Source organism: Apis mellifera, linkage group LG5 (assembly GCF_003254395.2).
Source record: "Apis mellifera strain DH4 linkage group LG5, Amel_HAv3.1, whole genome shotgun sequence".
In the NCBI taxonomy this organism is placed as follows: Eukaryota; Metazoa; Arthropoda; class Insecta; order Hymenoptera; family Apidae; genus Apis; species Apis mellifera.
The window spans coordinates 5,339,604-5,366,418 of NC_037642.1; the positions used below are offsets into that span (position 1 = coordinate 5,339,604).

The window sequence follows — 26,815 nt, forward strand, 5'->3', positions numbered from 1 at the left end:
CCAAAATTAAAATTATTTATGAACAATTTCCTAAAAATATTCCAATTTTAAAGCTTTCAAACGAAGGAAATATAAAAATAGGGTAAATTTATTTATTCTTAATTAAATTACCCATAAAATATATATTCGATAAGTTCATGATATTTATTTTTATCTTATGAAATTCCATTTATATTTCAAATTTACATATATTTCTGCATTTGTATTTAAAATATATTTTATATTAGATTATTAATTTAAAATGAAAATTAATTTCACATCAAATAAATTTACCTTTCGTATTATATATTTTTAAAATAAATTTAATAAATTCATCTAATGAAATGATTTCCAAAAAAAAAAAAAAAGAGAGAAAGAAAAAGATCACTATTATTTATTTTTTCCACAAATAACTAAAATGTAAACGCATTAACTTGCTTTTGCAAACTTTCAACGCGTGTACAACGTTCATTTTATTAATTCTCTATGCAAGCTTCCTTAGTCTTCGATAGATTACCCCTTCATTGTTTCGTGACTTAATTGATTCTTGATTAACTCTCTCTTAACAAGATCTTTAGCAAGTTCTCCGACATTATGTTAACTAAGTATTCCTTAATGTAACTTTATAACGTTATCAATTTTATTGGCATTGCAGCGTAAATTAAAAATTCACCAACTTCTGTTATTTGTTTAAAATTTAAAGCAGAATTTATATCCAATAATGTATTATATATGAAAATTGTTTAAGTATAATAATACTTAAAGTATAATGACACTTTCAACTTATCATATGAAAGTATTTAAAATTAGTATTATTATACATAATATTTTATTTATATTTTCTGAATAATATAAGTTCGTATCATACACAGTAATTGACATCATGTTTTCGTTTCCTATTTTATACAAAGTATGCTAAAAATGGGAACAGCGTTCAACTCGAGATTCTTGAGATAATTTCAAGCAACATTTTCCTTTGTAGAAATTTTCGCTACGGTTTTTGTTAACGAATTTTATTAACAGAAAACAACAAAATCGAAAAAATCGAATTTATTCAATAATTCAATGAATAATAATAACAATTGTGATGTAGAAACAAAAAGATATAAAATATTTCTAACAAATTAACGATAAATTAGTATATATTTGGAGAAGAGGAATAGGAAAATAATGATAAAGATTATATGAAAAGAAAGAATTGATAAAGAAGGAGAAAAAGAAGAGGATGATAAAGAGAAAGGGTAATTGTAATAAAATATTGTAATAATTCGATATAATTTGATAAAAAAATATTTGTCAACAGATTTTCTTCAACATGTTTGGATTTGTTTGTACTTTGTTAGCGTAATCAACGCTATCGTCATGGCTTGATTAGTCTACGCATTTCTTGATTGACCACTGTTTATTAATAACTCTCGTTAATAAAACTATAACGTAACGAAAAAAGGAAAATATTTTTTTATAAAGGAAAATATTGCTTGAAATTACCTCAAGAATTCCCAATTAACTAATATATTTTTAGGATGTATAGTACAATGTCATCATTGGTGTGATCGCTTTAAATTTTCTTCGTCTTTTTTATTGGTTTTTGTGCACTTTTCAATATCTATAAAGCGATAACGGATTTAATAATCTTTATGCTGAATACCGGATCTTATGAAATTATTCTACAAATGGTGAGTAATATATTTTTCTTTTCGACACTGTGTAACACTGTGTATATTTTAAACTTAACACAATGGTTTATTTTTTAATTTACCAGTAGATTAGATTTTTCTGATGTAAATTAAAAAAAAAAATGTTAAATTTATGCTAAAAAATATATAAAATATTCTTTTCACATTAATTTCGAAAGAATTTCCATTCTCTTTTAATATTTAAATTTCAATTCATTTAATTAAAGCATAATATCATATAAGATATATATAAAGGGAAAGTTTTTTTATAAATGGATTATAAAATCAATGCAAGAGGATTAATCGATATTTAATAATTATTTCGAATAATTATTTCGACCTCGGAATCCAATGTTATTATTTTAATTTTATTATATCCCTTCTTCTCTTTTGTTTAATTTAATTTTGTTTAATTCAATCGCCACAGAGTTTTCCACCAACTGTTTCTCTAATAACATTACAATTAGACAAAATTTAATTTTCAGTCCACCCCGATAAAATGATAGGTATGTACATTTTTTTATTTTATTTATATTTCAATATAAATGCTTTATATTAATATTTACTCGAATGACGCCAATGAATAAAATAAATTATTAATAAATTATTTAAAAATTTGACGAGTAATAATACGATAACAAAAAATGTGAGAGAACGTGGTTAACTGAAGATTCCTGAGATAATTTCAAGCAAAAATTTTCGTTATTACTTTGTTAACTAATTATTAATTAATAAAAACAGAAACAGTAGTGTTTAAACGTATAACTCATCGATTAAATTTTAACAAATCCAAGCAACGTGTATTGAATATAATAATTATTTTATGAGGAAAAAATTATATCGAATTATATCTTATAGGAATAATCAGGATAAATTAATTATTATTATATAGTATAGAATATTTCTACAAGATTCTTTACTTCAAATTCTTCTTTTTTCATCAATTTTTTCTCCTCCTCTTCTTTATCATGTACCCAACTTCTTTTCATTCTTTGGTTTATGCGCTTCATGATTGGTTTGTTAATAATTCATTAACAAAGTTATAACAAACAAGTTTCTGCAAAGGAAAATGTTTCTTGAAATTATCTCAGAAATTTCCAGTTAACCGGTGTTTTTACATTTTTAAAATAGTTTGTATTTATTATTATATTTAATTATAATTTTTAAAATTAATTATTCGAAAATTTCACGATTGTTAATACTACAAAACTTCGTAACGAAGTATATAGATATAAGTATGATTATAACTTGTGAAACTTGCATCGATAAAATCGTTTGTCTGCGAATAGATATTAAAAACGTTATTTTATTAAAATCGATTGTGGTTACATAAATTTTTTTTTTTTAAATAAAGTTTTTAAAAGAAACAATAGCACTCCTCCTGATTGCTTTCAATTTTGTTTGCCATTGTTTTTCATTTTTAGTAAGATTAATATTGCAAAGCAGGCAATTCAGAATGATTGCTTTTTGTTTTAATTTCATTAATTGCAGAGTTTTTTAAAGAAGCTTCTTAAGTACACACAAAGAATAGCGAAAATAGATCTTAATTACTGCTTCTTTTTACTGTTTCGTATATTCTTTTCCTTTAATCTAATAATCGCTAATTATACAGTATTACGTTTCTTCGCAATTTTATATTATATTCTTTTTTTTAGAATTGGTAGTTCATTAATTGCGAATTATAACGGTTGTGCATAATTATAACCTTTGAAACTGAAGTTGAAAATTAATTTACGTCATTAAATGTTATCAATAACGTTTCCTTTGATTTCTATTGACTTCTTGTAAAATACATTTGAAGATTTAATATTTTCTCTTTAATATTTTAATAAAATAATTAAAGATAATAACGAAGAATATACAAGTAGATGACCACTCTTCTTTTAAAAAAAACAAAGAAGGTTAATTTATGAAATATTATTTTTTACAATTAATCGTTGTTTTTCGATGAAAATATTTATTTTGTAATTTTTATTTACAATTTTTAAATTGTTTCGTAAAACCGAAATAATTTCTCCTCCTTTCGAGAAATATCGTTTATCATAAATGGAATAAATAATTTGAAACTGATAAATTTTCCAGAAAATTATTCACTTTTTCTTCACTTTCGTGAAATTTCTTCCAATTGCAAAAGGAGGTATTTACGCCCGCAAAGAACTGGAATGTTATACTTCGTGAAATTTCTTCAGTTAAGAATTTCAATAACGAATCACATATAGTTATGTTCCAGTTTACGTAAACTTTTTTAAAGCTTGAAGCACTCATTAAAAATTTGCAATATAAAATGAATGTTATAAAATGAAAAATTATAAAATTACAAAAATTAAACGCAATGCAGTAAAAAAAAAATTACAAATATAAAAAAATATTAATTTTTCAATTTATTCTGCATTAAAATATGTTTAGCACCATATTTTCAAGTATTCGTTTTTTAACATATACGTTGATGTACATATTTTTTTGATTCAATCTCTGCTCAACATCGATCTTGTTCCCTTTTTTTTTAAGATTTCAACTTTTAAAAAAATAAAAAAAAAGAAATCCTAATGTAGGTCATCGCTGGAACTTGGAATAATTTTCTCATTATTCATTTACTCCTATAGAATTCCTTCAGAAGAATCTCTTTTTTATACGAGATTGAAACTACGTTAAAAGTTCGTAAACTTTTTAAGAAAGTTAATGAAATTAATCAATTAATCTATTGATTAATTAAATACAGATAAGTTTGATTTTCAATATTTCCAATTAACAAAAAGATTTCCTCAAACAAGATTTCTTCCCCCTTTATTACAATTTTCTTCAATTTTTCAATTATATTCATACATTTCACCAGTTTTATCAATCCAAATTGATCAACACGATGAGATAATATATATCTCGATTACTTTTACGATTTTATATCGATATTACCCGAAAGATTATCACCACTATAGTTTAATCAATATGGAACTTGTTAACATTGCCAAACACGCGTCGAATATTCCTGATAGATTCTCACTAGAGTTGGAACACATAGAATCGTGATTGCATCCTGATACTGATCAACTTTCATCATTGTAACTTCATTGTAACAATCGTCTAACGATCTACGCCTCTGAATTCCTTTTCACGATTCATGAAATCGATAATCATATATCGCGTAATTCCACATACTGAATTTCCAAACGGTGCTTTCCCACCGCGTTTGCTTCTGGGATTATTTCAGATGGACACAATCGTAAGTTATATCGTTGATTCAACTAGAAGATCATAATCGTTGGCGCAAAATTACAAGTTGTTATTCGGCAAACACGACCGGTGTTTAACGATACTTACTCGAAGAAACTTGATTATTAGATAGGAACAAGATTACTATTATTATTATTGTTACGGCCGAGTTTACTTAGCGAAATTTAAATTGGGCGAATATTATTATTATACCAAACGGATGGAAAATTAAAAAATAAAGTTTTAATTAATATTCTAATTATTATTCCTTTTATTTGATCTTTCTTCTTTTCTTTTCTTTTCTTTTTTTCTTTTAAACGCTTTAATTGAAAATAATAGAACCACCATTGTCCGACAATTTTTTTCTTTGTCAAGTAATTCGAGTCTCAATTTCATGCCGTGTGAAACAACGTACGTTTAGAAATATGAACAATTGTTAGAAAATCGAAGGGTAATATTTGGAAAGTATTGCTCGTAATAAAGATTTTTTTTTCCTTTTTCTTTCTTTCTTTATCATGCTTGAAGGAAACTTAAAGTTTCTTTTAAAGCATCCGCTTTTAATTTTATTCCAATCTCGTTGAAACTGATAAAACAGGTGAACGAAGATTTCGATGAAAGTGAAAATGAGCGTCTTCTTTCTCAATTAAAGATATATATATATATATATATATATTGATTACGAAAAAGTTTATCAATTTATTAAATTTTCCAATAGATGTATTAAGAAATGTATTAAGAAAGATGAATTAAGAAATTATTCGTAAAGGAGGATGCGATCGAATGATGACGAGCAACGATTATAGTATAAGTAAAAAAAAAAAGATTTATTTGAAATAATTCTTTTTTTTTTTTTGCAGAAGAGTGATTTCGATGAAAAATTTCTTCGATGGGGAAATTTAAAATATGCAGAACTGTCTACTCGAATGCACGATGATTCTAAAAACGGGAGGAATGTATTCAGATATATGTGAAATATGTGTGACGTAAAACGAACATATCGTTTGCCAAATTGAAACGAATAAATTTTCTCCCCCGATAACATAAATACGCGAACAACATTTTCAAAACAAATATATATTCTATGATAATGAATCTTTCTAATTGTCACGGTTCTGTTTCAGAGAGACGTCAAACTGTTCCCCATCATTATCATCCATCATCGATCCGTCTGCAGAGAGGCAAACTCAAATTTTAAAACTTTCTACACAATCTTCGAAAACTTCCTTTCGAGAAACTGGCAGCAACAAGTTATTGTTTTTAGGTGAGAGATTTTTAATCTTTTTCCTTCTATAAAAAAAAAGAAAATCTCGTTTCAGGATTTTTTTAGTGTATTTAAATATTCTATCACATCCACTATATTTTTATTCTATTTCAATTATTGATTGTAGATGTAAGAAAAAGGGTGACAAATTATTTACACGTTATTTACAGGTAAAAGGGAATTGTGATGAAAGCAGTAGGATCTCAAAGAACAAAAATATATACGTAATTTCCAACTCGAAGACTTTTTTACCATTTATTTGTTTCGCTATTTCTTTTCTTTTTTATTCTATTTCAATATTCCACTATTAGTTGTAAAATCTGAAGAAAAAGGCTTGCAAATTATTTGTAGGTGGAAGAGAATAAACGACAATAAACACTGGGTATAGAATTTCAAAGAATAAGAATACGTGTGATTTCCAACTTGAAAGACGTATCAAAGGGTCGGCAAGAATATGAAATATCGAGGAAGCAAACGATAAAATGATATTGTTGTCGAAAACTGTTCGTTCCTCGATTTTCGTAGGGGAAGGGAGGATGAAAAATTTGAGAGATTTAGCTCCGTTCAAAATGAACAGCGAATATGAAAGATGGTCGTGCGTCGGTATTGTAAGAGGGAACACTCGTTCTATCGATCCATCCCACGGAAAACTTGAAGTTGAAAGCTAAGTTTCAGCTTCGTGCATCGATGGATAAAACGGGCATTCTATTCCATGATAATTTCTTTCTTGTTCCGTGAATTCCTCGCTATTGACTCCGTTATTCATGATATTCCTTTACGCCGTTTTGAATGATGGTACATATTATTCGAACACTGAGTGCTCGTGCAAACAGAAAATGTGAAAATTTCTTCAAATGCTCGACACTCGCTGATTCTTGATAAAATTCTTTCATTATTTCTATTTTCCTCGTTTCATATAAAGTAGGGAAGAAATTCTTTCGCGCTACTTTGATTCATCAAGATCCTGTAACGTAATTCAAACTCGATACTCGATACTTTTTCGATTGGAAAAGAAAAGTTTCTTGATTTTTTTTTATTGAATGTTAACAATTTGTGAAAGAAGAAGGAATATATGGATGATATAATTTCGGTCTCGACGATTAAGAAAAAAGATTGTAAGTTTTTAGATCAGATTTAGATTAATGATTGTAATTAATTTCAGGTCTATTTTCAGTTATTTCGTTCTATTCCTCCCACACGTGGCTATATCATTATAATACGTCCATTTTTTCATGCTCACCTCATCTCCATAGGACATTTCCATATTTATTGACATCTTAATACATGCATATATGAATCTTATTCCATATCAATTGCGTTTAAATTATAAGTTTTAGATTCTTCCTTGAGTTTCCTTCCAGATATCTCGTGTTACCATCCTTCCGCATTCTCATGAAAGAATTATCTCCCTCGAAGCGTTGAGAATTTGTTATAAAACTTTCATGGCCATCGTTGAAATTAAACAAATGAAAAGTTTGTACAACAGTATTATTTTCTATTAATGAGATCATATCTCTATGGCATATGTTTCCCATAAAAAGGAGTCTAGACAGAATTCTATGTGACGGGAAGTTTTTAGAAGAGCAAGGCAAACAATCGATCGCGTTAAAAGGAATACCGAATTCATAGCCAGCGTGAAACTTGCTGCGTAAAGGAGATAGAATCGATAAATCTGATTTCAGAAGAACACGTAACTTTATTTTAAAGAAAAAGCTTTGAAAGTTATTTTGAAAAAACTTTGAAAAGATGTTTTCCCTTATTGATCTAAAAGGATGAAGAAGAGCAAGGTGTGTGCTGTGAAAATAATATCATGTTTTTCAAAATCTCTTATAAGAATGACGATGTGAAATTTTTCACGAAATGTAAAATATTCGATTCAAAAAACGAGTCCATGCACTACAAGGAAAATCCATTGAATTCCTGTCCTCAGTGAAACAATAATATCCCCAAAATGGACGTCTCTTTGAAGTCGGGATCCATTTACGTTGCTTAGATTTTGAACAAGAGATTTTATTCTCCTGGAATAACATATTGTTTTCACCTGATCTCGTATACAAAGCAAACCTGAGAAAAATAATAAATGAAGTTTGAATAAAAGTAATCTTTTATCATGACTGGTAATGGATGGGCGATGATGGTTTCAAACTCAACATGTTCCAGCAAATTCGAATAAAATTTAATACCATTACTGTATTTACGTGATGTTTAAATACGATTTTTATTTTATTTTGTATTGAGTATAATACCTCGCTATGGTAATGAAAGGTAATTCAATTTTCTTTTCATTAATATATCCACAGTTGTGCTCTTATAACTGGTCGGCATTCTGTTATTAATATTATTTTCTATTCAATTTGTAAAAATTCTCATAAATATATTCTGATTTTGGACATTTTGGACATTTTGGAATTTGTTTATTTAAATATTCCCATAATATTAATTATTTAAAGGCTTCAAATTAACATTATTAGATATTATTATTTAATATAGAAATAAAATAGAATTCAACAATAAAGATTATTTTACAAAATAGTAACATACATTACGTCCACATATTTATAAATCAGAATATATGTTGATCTCTCTAATTTTTGTGTAAAAAAAAAGTTGGATCAAATAGATTCAAAAAATTTGCGACAGTGATATTAATTCTCTTTTCAAAATACTCTCAATAAAACAAAGAAAAATCGCGAAATTTTCAATTAATATGATCAATTAATAGTGATAATTAAAATGCATGAAGAAATATAACGGATAAAGGTAATAGGAAAAAATTTCATTGTGCAATTACAAGTGATTTATTAATATGATATAATATTAAAATGAGAACATAATGGATTCTCATTCATCCATTTTCCAATGGTATTGAATAATGATTAATAATATCTCATGATTTACAAATAATAGTACAATCATATAATTCAATCAACTAGAATAATTTATAATAAGTGTTTTATCTTTTAATGTTTTATTTATAATTCATCTATCTTTAGAAAAATTGAATAGAATGCTCATGAAAAAAATTCGATTTAACATTTTATTATGCGATCACACAAAGGAAAAGAAGAATGCACAGAATTTAGCTATTTTTCTTCTTCTTAGAAAATAATATATATACATTATTAAATATTGAAAATATTTATGTACGTGAATGTACATTGAAACAAAATTTAACGTACAATATTCGATAATATATCCATATTCAATCGAAGGATTGATCAAGAATTATCAAAATAAATCTGTTAAGATCATCATAAACCGAGTATTATGTTTACTATATAATACAATATATAATAGCCGTATAAATTGGATAAAATACTAATATAATACATATACACGTTAATGTATACGTTAAATCGTGTTAAATATTTCAATTGATTTATTTTGAAATATTATTAAATATAAAATAAAATAAAATACTTTCAGCAAGAGAGTAAATATTTTAAAATTTTCACGATGTTAAAGTAAATATTTGCTCCTTTTAACATCGTCGGCTAATCGAAATTTCTATATAACGAAAACAATAAGCACACTCGAAAGGGATCATATTAAGGAAGGAAAATAAAGTTATTACCTCCTACGAAAGCTAAGGCTCGTGTCGAGGGTCGGCATTAATGGATATCGATGGAACGGTTTATCTTTCTCCTTTCCGATTCTTAAATTAAACCGACAACCTTAGAGATTTTATTTTCGAACAAATAAGCTCGTTACCTTGTGCTGTAAAGGTTGATCTATTACATTAAGAACAATCAATCTCATGGAACAATCAATCTCATGCAGTTACGTTTTATTAGAGATGTTGCGTTAACGAAAACATCAATATTCCATTTTGACAATTATGATGAATTATGATGGCGGAAGACGTAGTAATGAACGGTTGTTATCGCGCCTATGATTTTCTATTCGAGATTGCTTTGGATCGAATTTTATCATACGTGTAATCACCAATAATTTGAAATATAATTCCCTTTTTTAAAATATTATCGAATTATATTGTCGCGTATTATTTATGTTAAATTAACACGTATCAAATATCGTTTGATATAAAATTATTATTTTTTTTTTCATGTATTTTTCTCTTTTTCTTTTTTCTTTTTTTAAATATGCACGATTGTTGTTTTTTAAATATGCACGTTGTAAAAGAAAAAATATTTGTGGTGAAAATCTATTTTATAGAAAAAACAATTTTTTAAAAAAAAAAAGTGTTATTTATGAAATTGTTGTATTCTAATGTGTAATTTGTATGTAACTAAAAAATAAATAAATGCGGTTACAGTAAAGATATTATTAAATTTTAAAAAAATTGTTCAAACACAGAAGATAATTTATTCATTAAAAAATTGTGTAGACAATTCAAAAATAAATGGAAAATTCGTGCAGGGATTCGTGAAAATGAGTGAAAATATTACGAATCTAATTTTTTGATTGTACATCCTCGTCATTTTCAAATTCTGCATTATCCATGCATCATCTATTGATTGATTTCCATTTATTTATCAACGTGCGTTGTACCTTTATTAATTTCACGTGTATATCATGTATGTACAAGTATTTACCATGTTCCTTCTATAATTGTACTCTCAGAATATGGTAACGAGTTTAAACCATTATCAAATAATTCTCCAATATCGAGTAATTTTCTTCAGAAATGATAATAGTGCTATTATATAAAATTATTTAATACTATAAACATTAATACTTCTTTTATTCATTCAAAATAACGATTGATTTTATTTGTTATTTTCTCAAAAAGGTTAAATGCAATAATCATAATTGCAATAATAAAATTCACACAAGAAAAAAAAGTATATAAGTATATTAATTTTTACAGAGAAGCAATTTTTGAATTGAACTTGTTGAATTATTGATTGTGTATCATTTGCATTTGTAAATTTCTCTACTTTTCTAATTTTGAAATATTGAAATTCTCTTTAAGTTTTTGTTAAAAAAAAAATTATCTTTATCAACTTTCCTCCTGAATTTCTAGAATTATTTTCCCCTTTTGTATTTTTATTTCCAATCATTTTCAATAAAAAGAATTATCATACATCACACACATAACGTGTTACACAATATGTACACAAGTATTATTCTTTTATTTCCATCTTTCTCAAATACAAAATATGTTTTTATAGAACAATCCTCCCTTTGAATCTGATATCGATCATCACACGAATATTCCAACGATCGTGTAACGGGATAATTGTTTTTATATATACTTGATATATATATATCAAATACGTATATTACAAACGAGAAAATTCTTTTTCCTTTAATATGATCGATGAATAATAAAATTTAATCGGATTGTAAAAGATTTGATGTCATTTTTAAATCAATTCAATAATTTTACGTGAAAGAGCAACGCAATTAATGGAGGTTAAACTTCGTATATAATTCGTACTTACCCTCAAGTTACACACTTTTGTATCACAACGAGGTTCGATTCACTTGTTGAAACACGAAGTATCGAAGATCCCCTTATTTTATGGATATATATATATCGTGTTTAACGTTTCACACACACATGCACGGCATTAAACGAAAGCTGCGAAATTGTCACGGAAAACATCGCCCTTTTTTTTCCATTTCTTCCCTGTGAATTTCACGGCTACGGATCGCCGTGCAACAGGTTTCTTTGACGTAGGGAAAGAAGACGAAGAAAAAAATGAAAAAAAAAAGGACAGCCTGCTTAATTCAAGAACTCAAAAGATTAACTGATCGTTCGTCGAAATTTCCATAAAATTTTATCCTCGTTCGACTCAAATAATATTCGTTGAAACGAGATAAAAACAATTTTGAAACTAATTGTTAAAATTCTTTTCTACGATTTACATCATAAAAAATTGGATTTCTTTCGTTTATTTTTAGAAAGCTTCACGATCAATCGCCACGAAAAAACGAAAATTTGAAAAATTAACTAATGATAAAAAATTCTTTTTACTCCCTTATATAAATCCTTCAGAAGATTTTTAAAAACGAATCCCTCAAAAGCTTTTACCAGATTAATCCATCATCATCGTCACAAGGAACCAAATGACCAATTTTTAAAATCGTCCAAAGCAAAAATTAAAAAATTGCGACAAAATTTTTCCCACTATTTACAAATATTACATGATGAATCCCTTTAATGGATTCTTGGAACGAGTCGATCGAATAAAATAAAACATTTTTTTAAAACTCATTCGAATACAACACTGGAACTTATTTCCAATCGATTCGACACCCTTTACTCCCTGTTTCTTTACTCAGCAAGAGGTTACCAAAAAAAAAAAAAAAAAGAAAACGACTACCGACCACGAAGAGGGTTGAACAACAGGAGCGGGCAAAATGGTACACGTTGAAAACGGGTTGGTGGTCACGGGGTTACTGGTGAAAATTCACCAAGGATCCTTTGCTCTCCCTGTCTCGCTTGAAGAAGGAGTCTGCGCGATGCCACGGTGTTCCACGACGATCAGCATCCACGCTTGCAATTAGCAACACGCAATAAAGAGATACGTTTCCCGATACAACATGCTTCTACTTCAATAGCGGCTCTATGATCTTGTTTCGTGCATTTTGCATGATGCATGCAATTCCATCCTATTGATTCGACCAATTGAAAATTGATTGAAAGAGGAGAGGAGGGATGTCGGAAGATGGAATAGAATTTAACGCAAATGTTTAGAGATTTTTTTTTTTTTTTTTTGGTAAACTCGGGGGTTGGAGCGTTTTATGTACTATTGTGAAATTCGGATGAAGCAAAAAAAATTTAAATTCAATTTTTTTCGACGGTGGGAAATCCACCGAGCGAGCGCGATTTTTCCACTTTGCTCTTATTTTACTTTGTAATTGAACTCGATAAATATTTTTAAAGCAACGATTGAAGAATACGAAATGAGATATCGGAAAATTTGTTTCGGGTTGTAGTTAGGGGAGGGGGAAAAAATATTGGAATATTCATGTCAAAGTGAGATGAGAAAATTATAAAGTTTTAAAAAAAGGAAAAAAGAAAAATCGTAATCGTATAGATATGAAACTCGATCTCTCTTATTTTAGGAAATATAAACTCTGTATTTCGTGGCATACATTTTTCCACGACGTTTTCGAAATAATTCAATATGTACCGTAATATCAAAAATATTTCATTTCTGGAGACAGAATAAAATATATATATATATATTCCTTCCTAAATCTCCAAAAGTAATAAGGCAACAAAATCTTGAAGCGGTGGTATACAGCAGCCATCCATCACGAGTTCCTTTCACGAATGTTAAAATCTTTTTTCTCAGACGCGACGTTTCATCCATTCTTAATTTTTTTCTGCTCCTTTTCTTTGTCCTTCGTATTTCGTATTTCGTATCTTCTTGGAAATCATAATAGTATTGGTATAACGATGTCGTTCGTTCGAATTCTCTCGCAAATTATTTTTACGATTTCTTGCCTCGACTTTGATTACGTCTACCACTGCTATTATTCTCGTAGAAAGAATCTAAACAAGATCTCAAGATCTTAAGAGATCTTGATGGAGATCTCTCGCCCCGACGAGAACAAAATGATCTAATCGGTGGATCTCCCAACGTGAAAATGTTAGTCGTCAATTGAGACGAATCAACTTTAACATTCGTCGTAACGATCAATTTTCAACATCGATCGATATATTCAAAATGAGAGGGGTTAAAATAAAACAATTTTTGTTTCCTTTATTGCGCATTTTTTTTTTTTATTTCTTTCTATTTTCTTTTCATTCATTCATTCACCTTGTAATTTAACATCTCGTCACTCGATTTCCATCTTTCTATTATTTTTTTTTTTTTTTTTTTACAATTGAATCGCAGTCGTTTTCCTCCATTAAATCAATTTCCACGACCAAATCCCGGGTTAATATTAAAGATGCATTCGCGATAAAGAGTAGGATTGCACGATTGTTCTCCGTTTATTTTCCTCGGTTGGAAGGTTTATCGTGTATCCCCCTCCTCCCTCGACCAGATATTGTGCGACTTATCTCTATGATTAATTGACTTTCTCGCGAATCGTGAGAAAAAAAATTCTCGCGATTTAATTAAACGAAATCGTTACAATCGTTAACGAACTATTGCAAACTACCAGTTATTTCGTGCAAATTTCTGGATAAAAAATGAATTTATACAAAATTGACGAGTTTGCAAAAATTTCGAATTTAAAATTTTCTCTTCATCGATGTGGTTAAATGCTAATTAAAAATGTTATCAACGTGATTCGCATCCCGCATAGAATTCGAAAGCTTTTTGCGTTGAATACAAAATCGTCTTTACGGTAATTTTCATCTGGATAAATTTGCAAGAAATGGAGCAGTCAATGTTGATTTTTTTTTTTTGAAATAATTGTTGAATGACATAAGAATTTTATATCTTCGTGTTTTCGAAGTTTTTATTTATAATAATTAGAAAATCGTTCGATACAATCTACGATTCTTCCATATTTTTCAAGATCAAATAAGTTTCGATATAAAAGTGTCATTGAGAATTTGATTTTCTTATTGAGAGTATAAGTACTAATAATTGGTGAAAGATCGACTTTTAAAACTGAAGACTTTGTTCTTTCTTCTTCTTCATATTCCTTCATTTAAATACTCTCGATAAATCGAACAAAAAAAAAAAAATGGAATAAATAGATTCGCTGGAAGGAATAGGTCAAACGTCGTTCGAGTTAAATGAAAAAAGTTTTCTTCGTATCTAAATGAAGGTGTAATCCTTTATTAGCTCAAGAACCTCTAACTTCTAACAAAGTTTCCCTCTCTTCTGTATCTCTCTCCAGACAAAAAAAAAAAAAAATCTAAAAAACCATGTTTTCTCCTTCGTTTTTATTTTTTTTGTTTTCGATTACAATCGATCGAAACAAACACGTTTATTATTCAGAAATTAAAAAGCAAACAGAAAGCCTCAGGGCTTAAATGTCATTTTCCACCCCATGAATTTTTTATTCCCGCCGGTATTAGTCGGTAAATTGGTGGCTATTAATTGCGCTCGAGATTTAAAATTTCAGCCGAACACGAATAAAAAATTATCCATTAAAAAGGTCAATTACCATGCTAGTTGGAAAGATAGAATTACGTGCGAGCTAGAAAATCAATCGCGGCATTATTATTCGTTTCGTATCATCGAAGTCACGTCTTCCTTTATCACGTGACCAATGCACGATTGATTTGTTATTAAAATGAGCAGAGAGAGTAATCAAGTAATTCAGACTAAATTCTCAACCCTCCACCCTTATCGATTTTAACCACTTCAATCTCCATTACCTCAAATTTACCCCTTCATCATTCATCCCCATCCGATAATTTCGAAACGCCTGAATCTGAACGATATCCAACGATTCTTATCGATTCTTATCTTAAGTTAATTCATAAACTTTTGAGTTTAATCTACGTTACAACTACTGTTAAACTCTTTTATCGCGTGAAACCCATCTCTTGAAACTGACGGCCAAGATCTCGTTAATTCCTTCGAATCGCGAATCAATTATAGGATAGTTTGGAAACTGTGGAAAATTAACGATTGCACGTGTCAATCTTCCAGAAATCTCCCTAATTCTGTTAGAAACTTCTATTGTAAAAGGAGGATCACCGAGTTTAAGGGATGATCATGCTCACGAAACTGTAAATAACTCGTTAGTTCGGAAATTAATGTCAGAAGATGTTCGAACTTCTCGAGGAGAAATCGAGGAGAGGAGAGAAAAAAAGTGTACTTAAAAACAAGACTTTGATCGATGTTGGTCAGATATTACGTTTAATCGTGTTGACACATTTCATGGCGTCATTTCAGTGGTTTTCTTCGTACATTTAATATATATCCAACCATATCAATTGATTTCACGTTATTTATTTCATTTCAATCCAGTCCATCCCACGTTAACGATTCATTGATTGTAATTAGCAACAATGGTTTTTTTAACGAGGAATCTTTTATTTGAACAAATTATTTGGAATAATATTACGTAATATACTCTAATGCATAATAAAGTGGTAGATGAGAGTTTTCCCTTGGCTTAAATAAAAAATGGAAACATATAATATTTTTATGAAAATAATAGGAAACTTTTAATCTTTATTTTTAAAATTACATTTACTTATTTTTCCACGTAATCACCTCTTACTTCAATACATTTTTCATCAAGTAGGTTAGCTTTTTCTAATTCTTCTTTTCACCTCTTTAGAAGATCAACCTTTTTCTCAAAACCATTTCTTCACTTAGTAAACTTTACCTCTTCGTTACAGTTGAAATGTTGGCGCTTCGAGTGTCCATTAGTTCCAGATGAAGATCACTAAATATCTAAGTCTGAACTGTATGATGGACGATGGTTTCGAGAAAATGGGGGCAATTTTTTCACGAATTATAATCAAACACAGCGAATTTGCCGAATGAGATAAGTACAGAAAAAATGTAAGTTTTAAAAATAAAGAATTTTCCTTTACCATTCTTTCGTACGAAGATACGATTCTTCCTGTTCATTATTTATTTAAGAAAAGTTTTCAACCAACCCTCGTCTATTTATGCGCAACTCGATTCTAAGGGGCTAAAATAAAAGTTGTTGAACACAAAAGTGTCACTTATTTATTAAATCCATTAGATGAGAAGTAGATAAGTTTAGATGATACGGGTCACTTTTGTCCCTATATCATCTATCATGTTTCACCATATTCCAAGGGTCAAGCGAATATACCACTATACTTGTTCGTCCTCGTCCATTCATTGGCATCTTGGCAATTGCGAAACTTTGCAGAATTGATTGAACTACATTTTGAAATTAAGCATCTGTTAGTGGAATTAATTCACTCTAAGTTATCAAAGTTGTTCTATGTTGTTCACAATGGAATGTGAAATTGATATACAATTTCGCAAAAGTCCATTTCAAAGGAAAATTTTCGAAAATGAAATTTTCATATTCGTTATTAATTAATATAATAGATTGGATTAAATTTCGTTTGATAAATTTTTAATGTTTAAATTTTAAAAAAGTTTAAACAAACTTATTATTAATTAGGAAAACTAAGCAGAAGTTTGTAAAAGCGAACATGAATAATTTAGTATAATTAATGGCTTCTCGATATTATTGATAATTAATAATCACGTTTCCGGATAAACATTATTAAGAAAATAAATTATCATAAAATCCACATGGAAAACTCGTTGATTTTAATTTTACAAAAATCTGATAGGCTGTTGTTTCAATTATTTAATTGAAACGTACGTTGTTCATGTTCGTATTTTTACTTGTTGAATTTAAAAAAAAAAAAAAGTAATTCAAACATATCATTAAACTAATGAAAAGAGATAATGCTTCGTGTATATAAAGTAACACGAAGCACGAACGAAGATAATTTTAAACTCTCGAATCTTACATTTTCAAAATAATTACAAAACTCGTGTCGTACAAAACGTCATTTATCACAACGCTTGATAATTAACTTAATAATTAATACGTACTTTTTTTTTTTTACTGGATATTTAATTTCAACAAACTCGTGCATTAAGCTCCCCTGCAAACGAGAACGATCCCCCACCACGTGTATCTATTTATTTACGTGTAATATAACAATCATAAATTACTTTGTATCTACTTGTATCGCATACAACAATCGTATGAATTATAAAGCCTCTAACGAATAAATATAGATACTTATCGAGAGTAAGGTAGAATACACTTTGTAAGAGCTTATTTAAAATGCGGGAGGAATACAAACAGATCCTAATGATACCAGGCCCTTCCCCCCCTTCTCTTATGATATCCCCCTTATCAGATCATTTTGCATTCTAATTTGTCTAGCTTGTCTACTTTCGAACTTGTCGTGCAAGTTTCAGTGTCACGAGTAAGTTCGCCTCGAGAGGCTTCAATCCATCCGTAATATCGTTGTTTTTTTTCCCCCTCGGATATTTTCCACGTTTCCTCTTCGATCGACCACGTTCGAGTTTATATGTAACAAGTGGTAATTCTCGTTTGCAGCGAGAAGGAAGATGTGTAAGTTTCTTTTTTTTTCTCTCCTCTCTCCGTTTTATCTTTTTCATCCTTCCTTTCGCTTTTTTTTGAACGAGAAAAAGTGAAAACTAAATTAAGAGAAAAAGCGTTCTTTCGTTACTACTCCTATTATTTATATTCCCCTTGCTATATCATAATCAGAAAAGTTCCAATTAATTGTTGTTAAAATTGTTTAACACGATCATGTTTAATCAGCTTTAAAGCTTTCTTCAATTTTAAATTCGATAATTAGAAATAAATAATATTTGACAACAATATTTAATAATTTATCGTAACTCGATATCGTGCAAAAGGCGATTAAAAGTTCGCCTCGTGTTCTGTACGTGGTATATTGCGAAGTATTATTCATAAGGCATCCTCTTCAACAGACCCAGAATTTCGAATTCCTATTCACTAATAAACAGCCACAAAGTTCACCAAATTTATCTTCGTTTATTTTGCATGAATTCCAACCTCTTAATATACGTATATTTAATGTCATTCCGTTTGTGAATTATAATTGGGCGATTAATCATCATAAAATTGGACGTCGTCTCGATGATTATTTTTCAAATCCTCTATGAGCATCATAACAACATTTCACGGACCGATGAAAACTCGATTAAATTCCGATGCTTTTCCACCTTAATGGTACGCCTAAATGATACCGCTTTGGATTCGAATCGTTCCTGGAATGATTCGATTGGAATTATTCCTGCCGTGAGGTGCATATCGGTGCCGGTATTTGATCGCTTGTCCTATATTGTTTTCGTTTCAACGCTCGTCAAACTTTAAAACTCAAAAGTTGGAAACCAGAAATATTATCGGTCGTATTCGATGAATGTGTTCCGCTATTTTATCCAATATCTAATGACGTTATGTTAATCCCAATTATGGCCCTTAATAAATAAATCACGAATTTATGGTTTTCGAAGTGTCCTCGTAATTATTTTTTGTAAATTAAAGTCATTGAAGAAATATTAAAAAAGTCCAATAATCCATAGACTTATCTGACACTCGAAATTATAAATCATATCGAAAAAAGAAAACAAACTCTTATTTACTTTGCAAAAAAAATTGAATTATATGTATGTCCTTCTTGAAACTAATCAATTTTTGTGCAAAATTGTTTTGATATAATTACACAATTTTGGAAATATATTTCTTCTATATTCGTTTAAGTGTCATATAATTTTCACGAGAAGATTTTTAATATTTTCATTTCCCAATTTTATATCTGATTCCTATCAAATTATAAAACTTTGGGAAATATTCTATTGTACACGATGTACGATTTTAAACAATTTCCTGTCCTTATCCAATCTGCATAAATTCCTCTTATAAATAATCGATAGAAGTCAACGTGGTGTTATTAATGGAAACCGATGTCTCTTGATAGGGAACGTCTAGATACCATCAGGTTCACCTTCATTAGAGCTTCTTTGAAGAATATAAAGTTTCCGTACTGTCATTATTACCATGCAGCCAGCTCAAAATCTTTGATCTAGAATTCCTAAAGTAATTACGTTGCTCTCGATTTTACATGACGAAGATGTGTAAACAGAGGAAACGGAGGAATTGATAGGATCCAAATAAATTACATTTCACGCGATTTCAATTATAATTTATCACGTATCCTTGGCCCGATTCTTCGTTCTTTCTGAATTTTAAATTGTAATATTTCGTTTGAAGATAAAATATAAACGTGTAATTTGATCTTGAAGGAAAGAGAAAATAATTATTGAAAAGCTTAAAGTGATCAAATTCGTGATGAAATAGAAGTTAAATTGATTCAGAATATCCATTTTGGCGAAGCGATGATTACATTTACTGCACTTAATTTATTGATTTTCATTCGATAAATGCTGATAACAATTTTAATACGAATTTCGACCAATTAATAATATTCGTTTGATAGAATAATAATTATCGAACAATCTCTCTCTTTCTCTTTCTTTCTCTACTTAAAATTATTGATATTACGACATTAATGATTCACGTTTATTATTACGATCTTATCGTAAAGGATAAATTTTAGTTAAAAAAAAAAAAGATTTATTCGAAATCAGAGAATGGGATTATTTCTTGTTGTCGACGAAAAAGAAAAGTTCGTATTTCTTTCTTAGAAGTTTTTTTCACACAAGAGAGACGTCGAGAGAGATAATATAAGAACGTTCTTTCTTTCCAACACCCTGTCAACTTGGTGAAAAATTGTACCATGGATATTGGCTGTTTCATAAATTCTAATGTTAACGAAGTGCGGGAGCGTGTATTTGATTCACTTATAAAAAGAATACGACGTTTGCCCAGGGATATGATGCACTTTCAAGGTGAACAAATTATACTGTAAAATAGGGAAGAAACAAAGTTTCTTCGAGTAAGAAGCGAAATTCAAAACTTTCCTGAATTTTGTATTAATTATCCTTGAGAAACTTATTTATTATTGCGTTGTATTCTGGATTATACTAACATTTATATACACTTATGTAATGCATCATGTACGTATAAGAATTATTTATAACTCGAAGAAAAATTAATATTAAATTGTTAAAAAATTAAGAATTTATTACAATGGAAATCAAAGATTGTGCTTGTTTAAGCATTATGTTTAAAAAGCATCTTGTTTGTCTCTATGTATGAATAAAAATAATTTTTTTCATAGTTATATATTATTTTAATCAAAATGATACCAGAGAACAGAATATGGAAAAATTCTTTAATGATATAAAATGGATCGTTTGATACGAGAGAATCGTAAAAATATTCATTTCTTTCATTTTACATTGCGAAAAGATATGTCTTTATGTTTCAAAAATTTATAAAATCGAATTTACTTGGATTTTTGGAGAATCAACCATGTAATCGCATACAAATTATCAGAATAGAAATAGAAAGAAATCGTCTCTGGCTTCACCTTCACTGCTCCAACAAGATATTTACTTTTTATTACATCCCTACCGCGAATACTGCTCTTCCTATCTCCCTTTTATTAGCGGTATTTTCTTTTTATCGTTACATTTAGTACCTTTAGTACGCTGTTTCTTTTTATCGCAAAATTGGATTTTACTTAAAATTTTCCTCTCTATCGTGCAAGAGATAAATCTGGTGGAACAACGAGATAGGTTGAACCGACACCGGACACTGTATTTCACTTTGATCAATCTTTCAAGATTGAAAATAATTCTTTTTTTTTTTTTTCTTTTCAGAAGCCGAAATGTAAAGATATTCGCCTATCTCCCACGTTTCTTAAAGGACTTTGCATCAATCCTTGTTCCCATAAGTTCTCGACTGAGAGCTAATTTTCCAGCATAAAACCTTGAAAGTTAGGTGAAATGTCTATAAGGGGAGAGAAGACACCGATCTTCCAAGCAATATACTTATCGAAGTTACGATTAACAAGCTTTCACTTTTTTTTAGCGAAAAGTCTACTGTAATCCTTACTGTTCGCGAGTAAAAAAAAAGGATTTTTTTTTCTTCTTCTTCTTCTCAACAACAACAAACAGAACAAGCAAAACTGAAATAATTTTTTACTTGGAAAGTAATTACAAGTTTTATTCGTCCTTTGTTGCGTCATCTCATCCCGTCCGTTGAATAAAACAAAAGTTTTATCGCAATCATAAGTAAATTACAACTTTTATTTCTTTACCGAGTCTTCGTCTCGATGTTTATCGTTTGCAAATAAATCTCTTGAAGGGAAAAAAAAAATTATTTTTTTTCTCCAGCTTTGATTAAAACGATATTGGAAAAATATTTAACAGGAAGGGATAAAAATTATGCAAAGTATAAAACTTGTGGAAAAATTATAATACGTTAGATGAGATTCTTTTTTAGAAATACGATTTCTCTTTCTTTCAAAGTAATCCACTTTACTTCCTGTTCTAATTAATTCTAAACAAATTGTGGAAAGAGGATTATCGCCTTGGAAAGAATATTACAACGATTATCGAATTAATTGTAACAAAATTATGACAAAACATTTCGTTCAAATTTGAGACACAAATCTTTGAATAATCAAACAAAAATCGAACAAATATCGATAAAATAAATTAAAAGAAATAAGTTTAAAATAGAGAACGAAAATATAGTTCCAATTTTTCCAATTTCATTCGCCTGTGCAAATGCATTGAAGATGTTGAACAAAAAAAAAATAGATTACCAAATACAAACTGGAATGCGTGAAAAGCGGATTTTTCAATTAACGATTTTTCGTTGAAACGTTGCTTAAAGTTGCTTAAACTCGACAAACTAATTTGGGATTCGTAATCGCACCTAATTTATTAGATCGAGAGAATTAACTCGGTCTCCAGGAATTTCAAACTTTGTTCAATTGGCTTTTGTCGTTCCTCCTAATCCTGGATTCGACAGATTTTGGCGCGACAGATATTTTTCACACGACCCTAAAACCTGCATTACTTTGAAAATCAATCAAAGCAAACTGATCAAAAATTCGAGAATTCTTCGATAATTTAAAATTAAAAGGAAACTTTAATTGATCTAATTTTCAATCTAAGAATGGAACAAAATTTATTCTGAATATAATGAATGCGATTTAAAATAAGGAAATCGATATTGTTATTAATAAAATTTTTAAATAAATCCTCTTGCATGAAGTAATAAAAAAAATTCAATAATGAAGTAAGTAGATGAAATTTAAGAAAATTTTATCCTATCGTTTGATCCTAAATATATTATCACACTAAAAAAGTATCCTATAAAATATCCTATAAAATACAAAATACGAATAATAAACGAATATTATTCTATAAAATTCTTTCATCCGTATCGCGCAACAAGCATACATAACAAAATAAGAAACAATAAGAAAGAATACACGATACGATAATAAAATTTCCAACCAATCGAATCTCCACCTACGCATCGAAGAATCGAAAAACTTTCGAGATTCCTTCGAACGAATGCTACCACGAATAAATCCAATTCTGTTCGCAGGACGTGACTCGTGGGGGACATCGATTCTTTCAAAGAGATGTCCAAGCTGCTTCTCGCGACGCTGCTCCATCTAACCATCCTCTTTCGCGTCGCCTGCAAATTATCCGAATCTGACGAATCAACGGACAGCTATTCCAACCTGTACCCTTTCCTGGAAAAATGGGCGAGGACCAGCCACACGAAGACGCTGACCGTGGTGTTCGACGATTACGACTTGGAACGTCACCCGTTCGACCCCATCCCAGCTGGGATGCTGATCGATCTGAACGTGTCCACCAAACTGGTTACCTTGAAGCATATAATATCTCTCAAACACAAGGACAGAAGGCGTGATTATCGAACGATAGAAGCTGAAAACTGCGTGTTGCTCCTGTTCTCGGACGTGGACCATCTGAAAGATATCCTCAGCTCTCCCCACTTGATCTCGTTCTGGCATCCGGAGAATTTCTACATACTTCGTGAACAAGGTGGATCATCGGTCAGCTTGTTCGAGCGGGAACGATTCTGCCAGTGGGCGTTCGAGAGGCTTTGGAGGGTGAGGAGGGTGTACAAGCTGCTTCTGTTCACCGGCGATAAAGTGATCCGATACGATCCTTTCGATTACAACAGGCTTCGCGCCAGGTATCGCGTTGGTGGCCGAGATTGCGACTGGTATTGCGATAAATCGAGCGAGGAGGCTGGTTTCCTGTTGATCAACAGGCCGAATATAACCGACGTTTCCGATTTTTTCGAGGAGGAGATGATCGACTTCAAGCGATACCCGTTGAAAATATCCATCTTCGAGACGAGCACGATCTCCGTTAAGGACGGGCGTTATTTCGGTCTGGATTTCAAGTATCTCGACGAGGTTTGCAAAATGATGAACGTGACCCGTTCCCTGATCAAGTCGAAGGATAGATTCGGTTGGGAGGAGAACGGCACGTTCTTCGGTACAATTGGACACTTGGTGTATGGTTTCGCGGACGTTTCCTTCAATCAATTCTTCGTCAAGGATTACCTGACCAGACAGGTTGAGTTCACCGTGTCAATTACCAGTGACAAATTGTGCGTTCTTGTACCGAAAGCCGCGCCCCTGCCCGATTATCTCGTGATAGTGAAGATCTTCACGGGGAGGGCGTGGTTGCTCGTGTTCGCCGCCCATTTCGTGATCGCCATGATTTACACGGTGTTGAAGATCGAGAAGTATCGAAATATGCTGGAGGCTGTGAGGAAAAGCGGGCAGGCGTTTTTCTGCTGCGAATATATTCCCGACTCGTATTTTCTCGAGGATCGGAACGGTGTCGTGTTCAACGTTGTTCGGGAAGAAACGGGCGAGGAAGACGACGAGCGAGCGAGCTATGATGGAAATACCAGGTACGTATAACATAATACCAGGTTTTTGCCTTTGAAAGATTTCATCAGAGCGAAAGAAAGAAAAAAAGGAAAAAAAATCATGACGGATTATCGAGTCGAGTTTTGAGAGGAGGAGAAATATTTTATTTGCGTAACAGCGAGCCATTGTTTGAATATAAAATATGGGTTTACAGAAAGTATGTAGAAGAGAAATATATGATGGAATTAGTACGAATAGAAAATGGATCGAGCTTTCATCGTGGAAATTTGAATATTTAAAATTCGTAGAATTTTCTTATTAAATCTTTATGATATTTAATTTTTCTATTTTAACTCTAGCTTTTATTTTCGATAAGATTTTCACTTAAATGTTCCTTTATTTTTATCTCTCTTCTACTTTCATACATTTTCGCGAATCTTTGCACAACGAGTACAAGAATCGTTTATTCCAGGAAGTATCCTCGTTTTGCTAACAACTTTTTCCTGTTCGATGGATCAGAAAACGTCCGATCTACGGCATCCAAAACGGAGAGAAACGACTCGAAACGATTCTATCGAGCCTATTTGTCCCTTCTCATAACGCTGGCGCGGTATTTAATGAAGGTGATATTTCAGCTTATGCAACCCTTTAAATTGGGCCAACCATGGTTCCCGGAGAGATTGTTGCTGATATGCAGTCTACTTCTCAGTTTGATCCTCAATGGAATAATCACATCTCAACTCGCATCCAGTTTCAGCAAACGAATGTACTACGAAGACATTAACACGTTGGAACAGTTGGAGAAAAGCGGTTCTTATTACGCATCTCATCATTATTTCTTTTTCTTTCTTTTTTTTTTTTTTTTTTTTCGTAGGTGGAACTTTTATTCCTTCTCTCGTTTAATTTAATTTCAGGGATAACGATTTTAACCGACGCCAAAGATATCATAAGCGACGCTTTCACCGATGTATCATCGCCGTTGATCAAACGGCTTCACGAGAGATTGGAATACGCGAACAGATCTGAAGTTCACAGAAGATTATTCGAGGTAAAGGATGCTGGCTACCTTCACCGGATCGCAACACTTCCGTTGAAATACGACGAATATCAGAGGAATTCGTTGCACATCGTCAAAGAGTGTCCAAAGGATTACATCATAGCCAATGTGATGAAGAAAGGTAATAAAATTATCCATAACTCTATACAATTGATTGCTTTACACTTTCAAACACGACCAATTTATTTTTATCTCTTCACTGACAACCTAATTTTATTTGATATGTATAATTGTTTTCTTCCACTTTTAACCGAATTATTACTCGAATCCTCGTTTCATCACATTCTATTATTTTGTCAAATCTTTAAAAATGCACAGAATCCAACTAGGTATTTTCTTTATAAAATATCAAACATTTTTTCGCCTTCAGAATTTAATCGATAACGTGTCTAAAATTACTTTTGTTATATATATATGTTCCTTTTATTATTTGTTGCTACTCTTGCAAAATAAAAATATTGTTGTGAATTGGAAAATGCAATTTCAGGATCACCATTCGGAAGACGTATAAACACCATCCTTCTCAGGTTGAACAATGGTGGTTTCTATAAGATTTGGTACCAAGCCATGTACCAATCGTTAAAACGGAAGGAGATGATGACGCTCGATGATTCGTCGATACATCGAAAGATCACGATACGACATTTGTTTATCCCTTTCGGGATATTGTACCTTGGACTGGCCACCAGCGTAATCGTATTCATCTACGAATATCGGCAAAACAACGTCTGACGTTGGTTAAGCTCGAAGGGTTTACGTTACGTTCGAAACGAATGTAAAAAGCGATAACTGAAGTGGAAATCGTTGTATCTCCAACGTGTCATTCCTTTGCCCTTTTCGCAAACAAAGGGTGAAGTAAATGGAACGTGAAAATTTGAAAAAAAAAAAAACGCGTCATATTTTCTTGCCTTTTAAGAAAATATATATGATGAGAAACGAAATTGTTCTCGATATATTATCTTTTGACGAACAATTTTTATCACCTTCGTTCTTCAATTTTTCAATGATCTTAAAAATGTAGAAATCTTATAATTATCTTAGAAATATAACAATTTTATATCAATTCGATTTTTATATATGATAACATTTATCATGCGAATATGATTGAACGAAATTTTGTTATATTTACATACGGTGAAAATTTTGATTGAAATAAATGATCAAATAATGAATCACGTAATGATCATGTGTAATATTCGTTTTTAATTCGATCAATTTATAGAGAGGAACATTTTTCTCTTTGACGATTGTAAAATTGTGTAAATTAATTAATTTTTTAAATTTCTGTATACAGGGTTTATTCCGAATTTAACAAAAAAATCCAAAAGAAATTCCCCGATCGCGTTTCATTCATTATAAAAGCAGGAAATCGTTCCGAGAATTACATCGGAATCGACTGG

General features: G+C 30.3%; 2 protein-coding genes and 1 non-coding gene across 5 annotated transcripts in view; 1 reads left to right on the plus strand and 2 right to left on the minus strand.

Moving 5' to 3' along the window:
- LOC413527 (neuromedin-U receptor 1-like) overlaps positions 1–12,480 on the minus strand; it is a 30,469-nt gene extending 17,989 nt beyond the window's left edge. Inside the window, exons 1-2 of one of the 2 annotated variants that reach the window (XM_016912054.2) lie at positions 12,421–12,480; positions 11,532–11,734 (exon numbers count right to left, since the gene is read on the minus strand). The gene's annotated coding sequence lies outside the window, so the exon portion shown is untranslated. Of the gene's footprint in view, positions 1–11,531; positions 11,943–12,420 lie in introns of those variants that run through there. The other variant, XM_016912051.2, reaches the window with a different exon arrangement.
- LOC100577974 lies at positions 5,529–26,321 on the plus strand. Of its 2 annotated transcripts, none has more exons than XM_026440732.1 (5): positions 5,529–6,123; positions 23,047–24,399; positions 24,873–25,168; positions 25,273–25,536; positions 25,903–26,321. In XM_026440732.1, the coding sequence occupies exons 2-5, from the start codon at positions 23,084–23,086 to the stop codon at positions 26,145–26,147; spliced, it is 2,121 nt and encodes a 706-aa protein (XP_026296517.1). In that variant the 5' UTR covers positions 5,529–6,123; positions 23,047–23,083; the 3' UTR covers positions 26,148–26,321. The 2 variants fall into 2 exon arrangements, with proteins under 2 accessions (XP_026296517.1, XP_026296516.1); XM_026440731.1 differs by lacking the exon at positions 5,529–6,123 and adding an exon at positions 17,942–18,099.
- Mir9876 (microRNA 9876) lies at positions 6,734–6,827 on the minus strand. Its single transcript, NR_127357.1, is given in 1 exon segment — positions 6,734–6,827. It is a non-coding gene; the product is annotated as a microRNA 9876 (primary transcript).
- Positions 26,322–26,815: the final 494 nt, after the last annotated feature.

What these genes read in the sequence shown, in the direction of transcription:
- LOC100577974 (XM_026440732.1), top strand. Translation starts at nt 23,084, where the DNA reads ATGTCCAAGCTGCTTCTCGCGACGCTGCTCCATCTAACCATCCTCTTT. An exon ending in AGCTATGATGGAAATACCAG is followed by an intron (nt 24,400 to 24,872) that starts GTACGTATAACA and finishes CCTGTTCGATGG; the next exon opens with ATCAGAAAACGTCCGATCTA. An exon ending in AGCCAATGTGATGAAGAAAG is followed by an intron (nt 25,537 to 25,902) that starts GTAATAAAATTA and finishes ATGCAATTTCAG; the next exon opens with GATCACCATTCGGAAGACGT.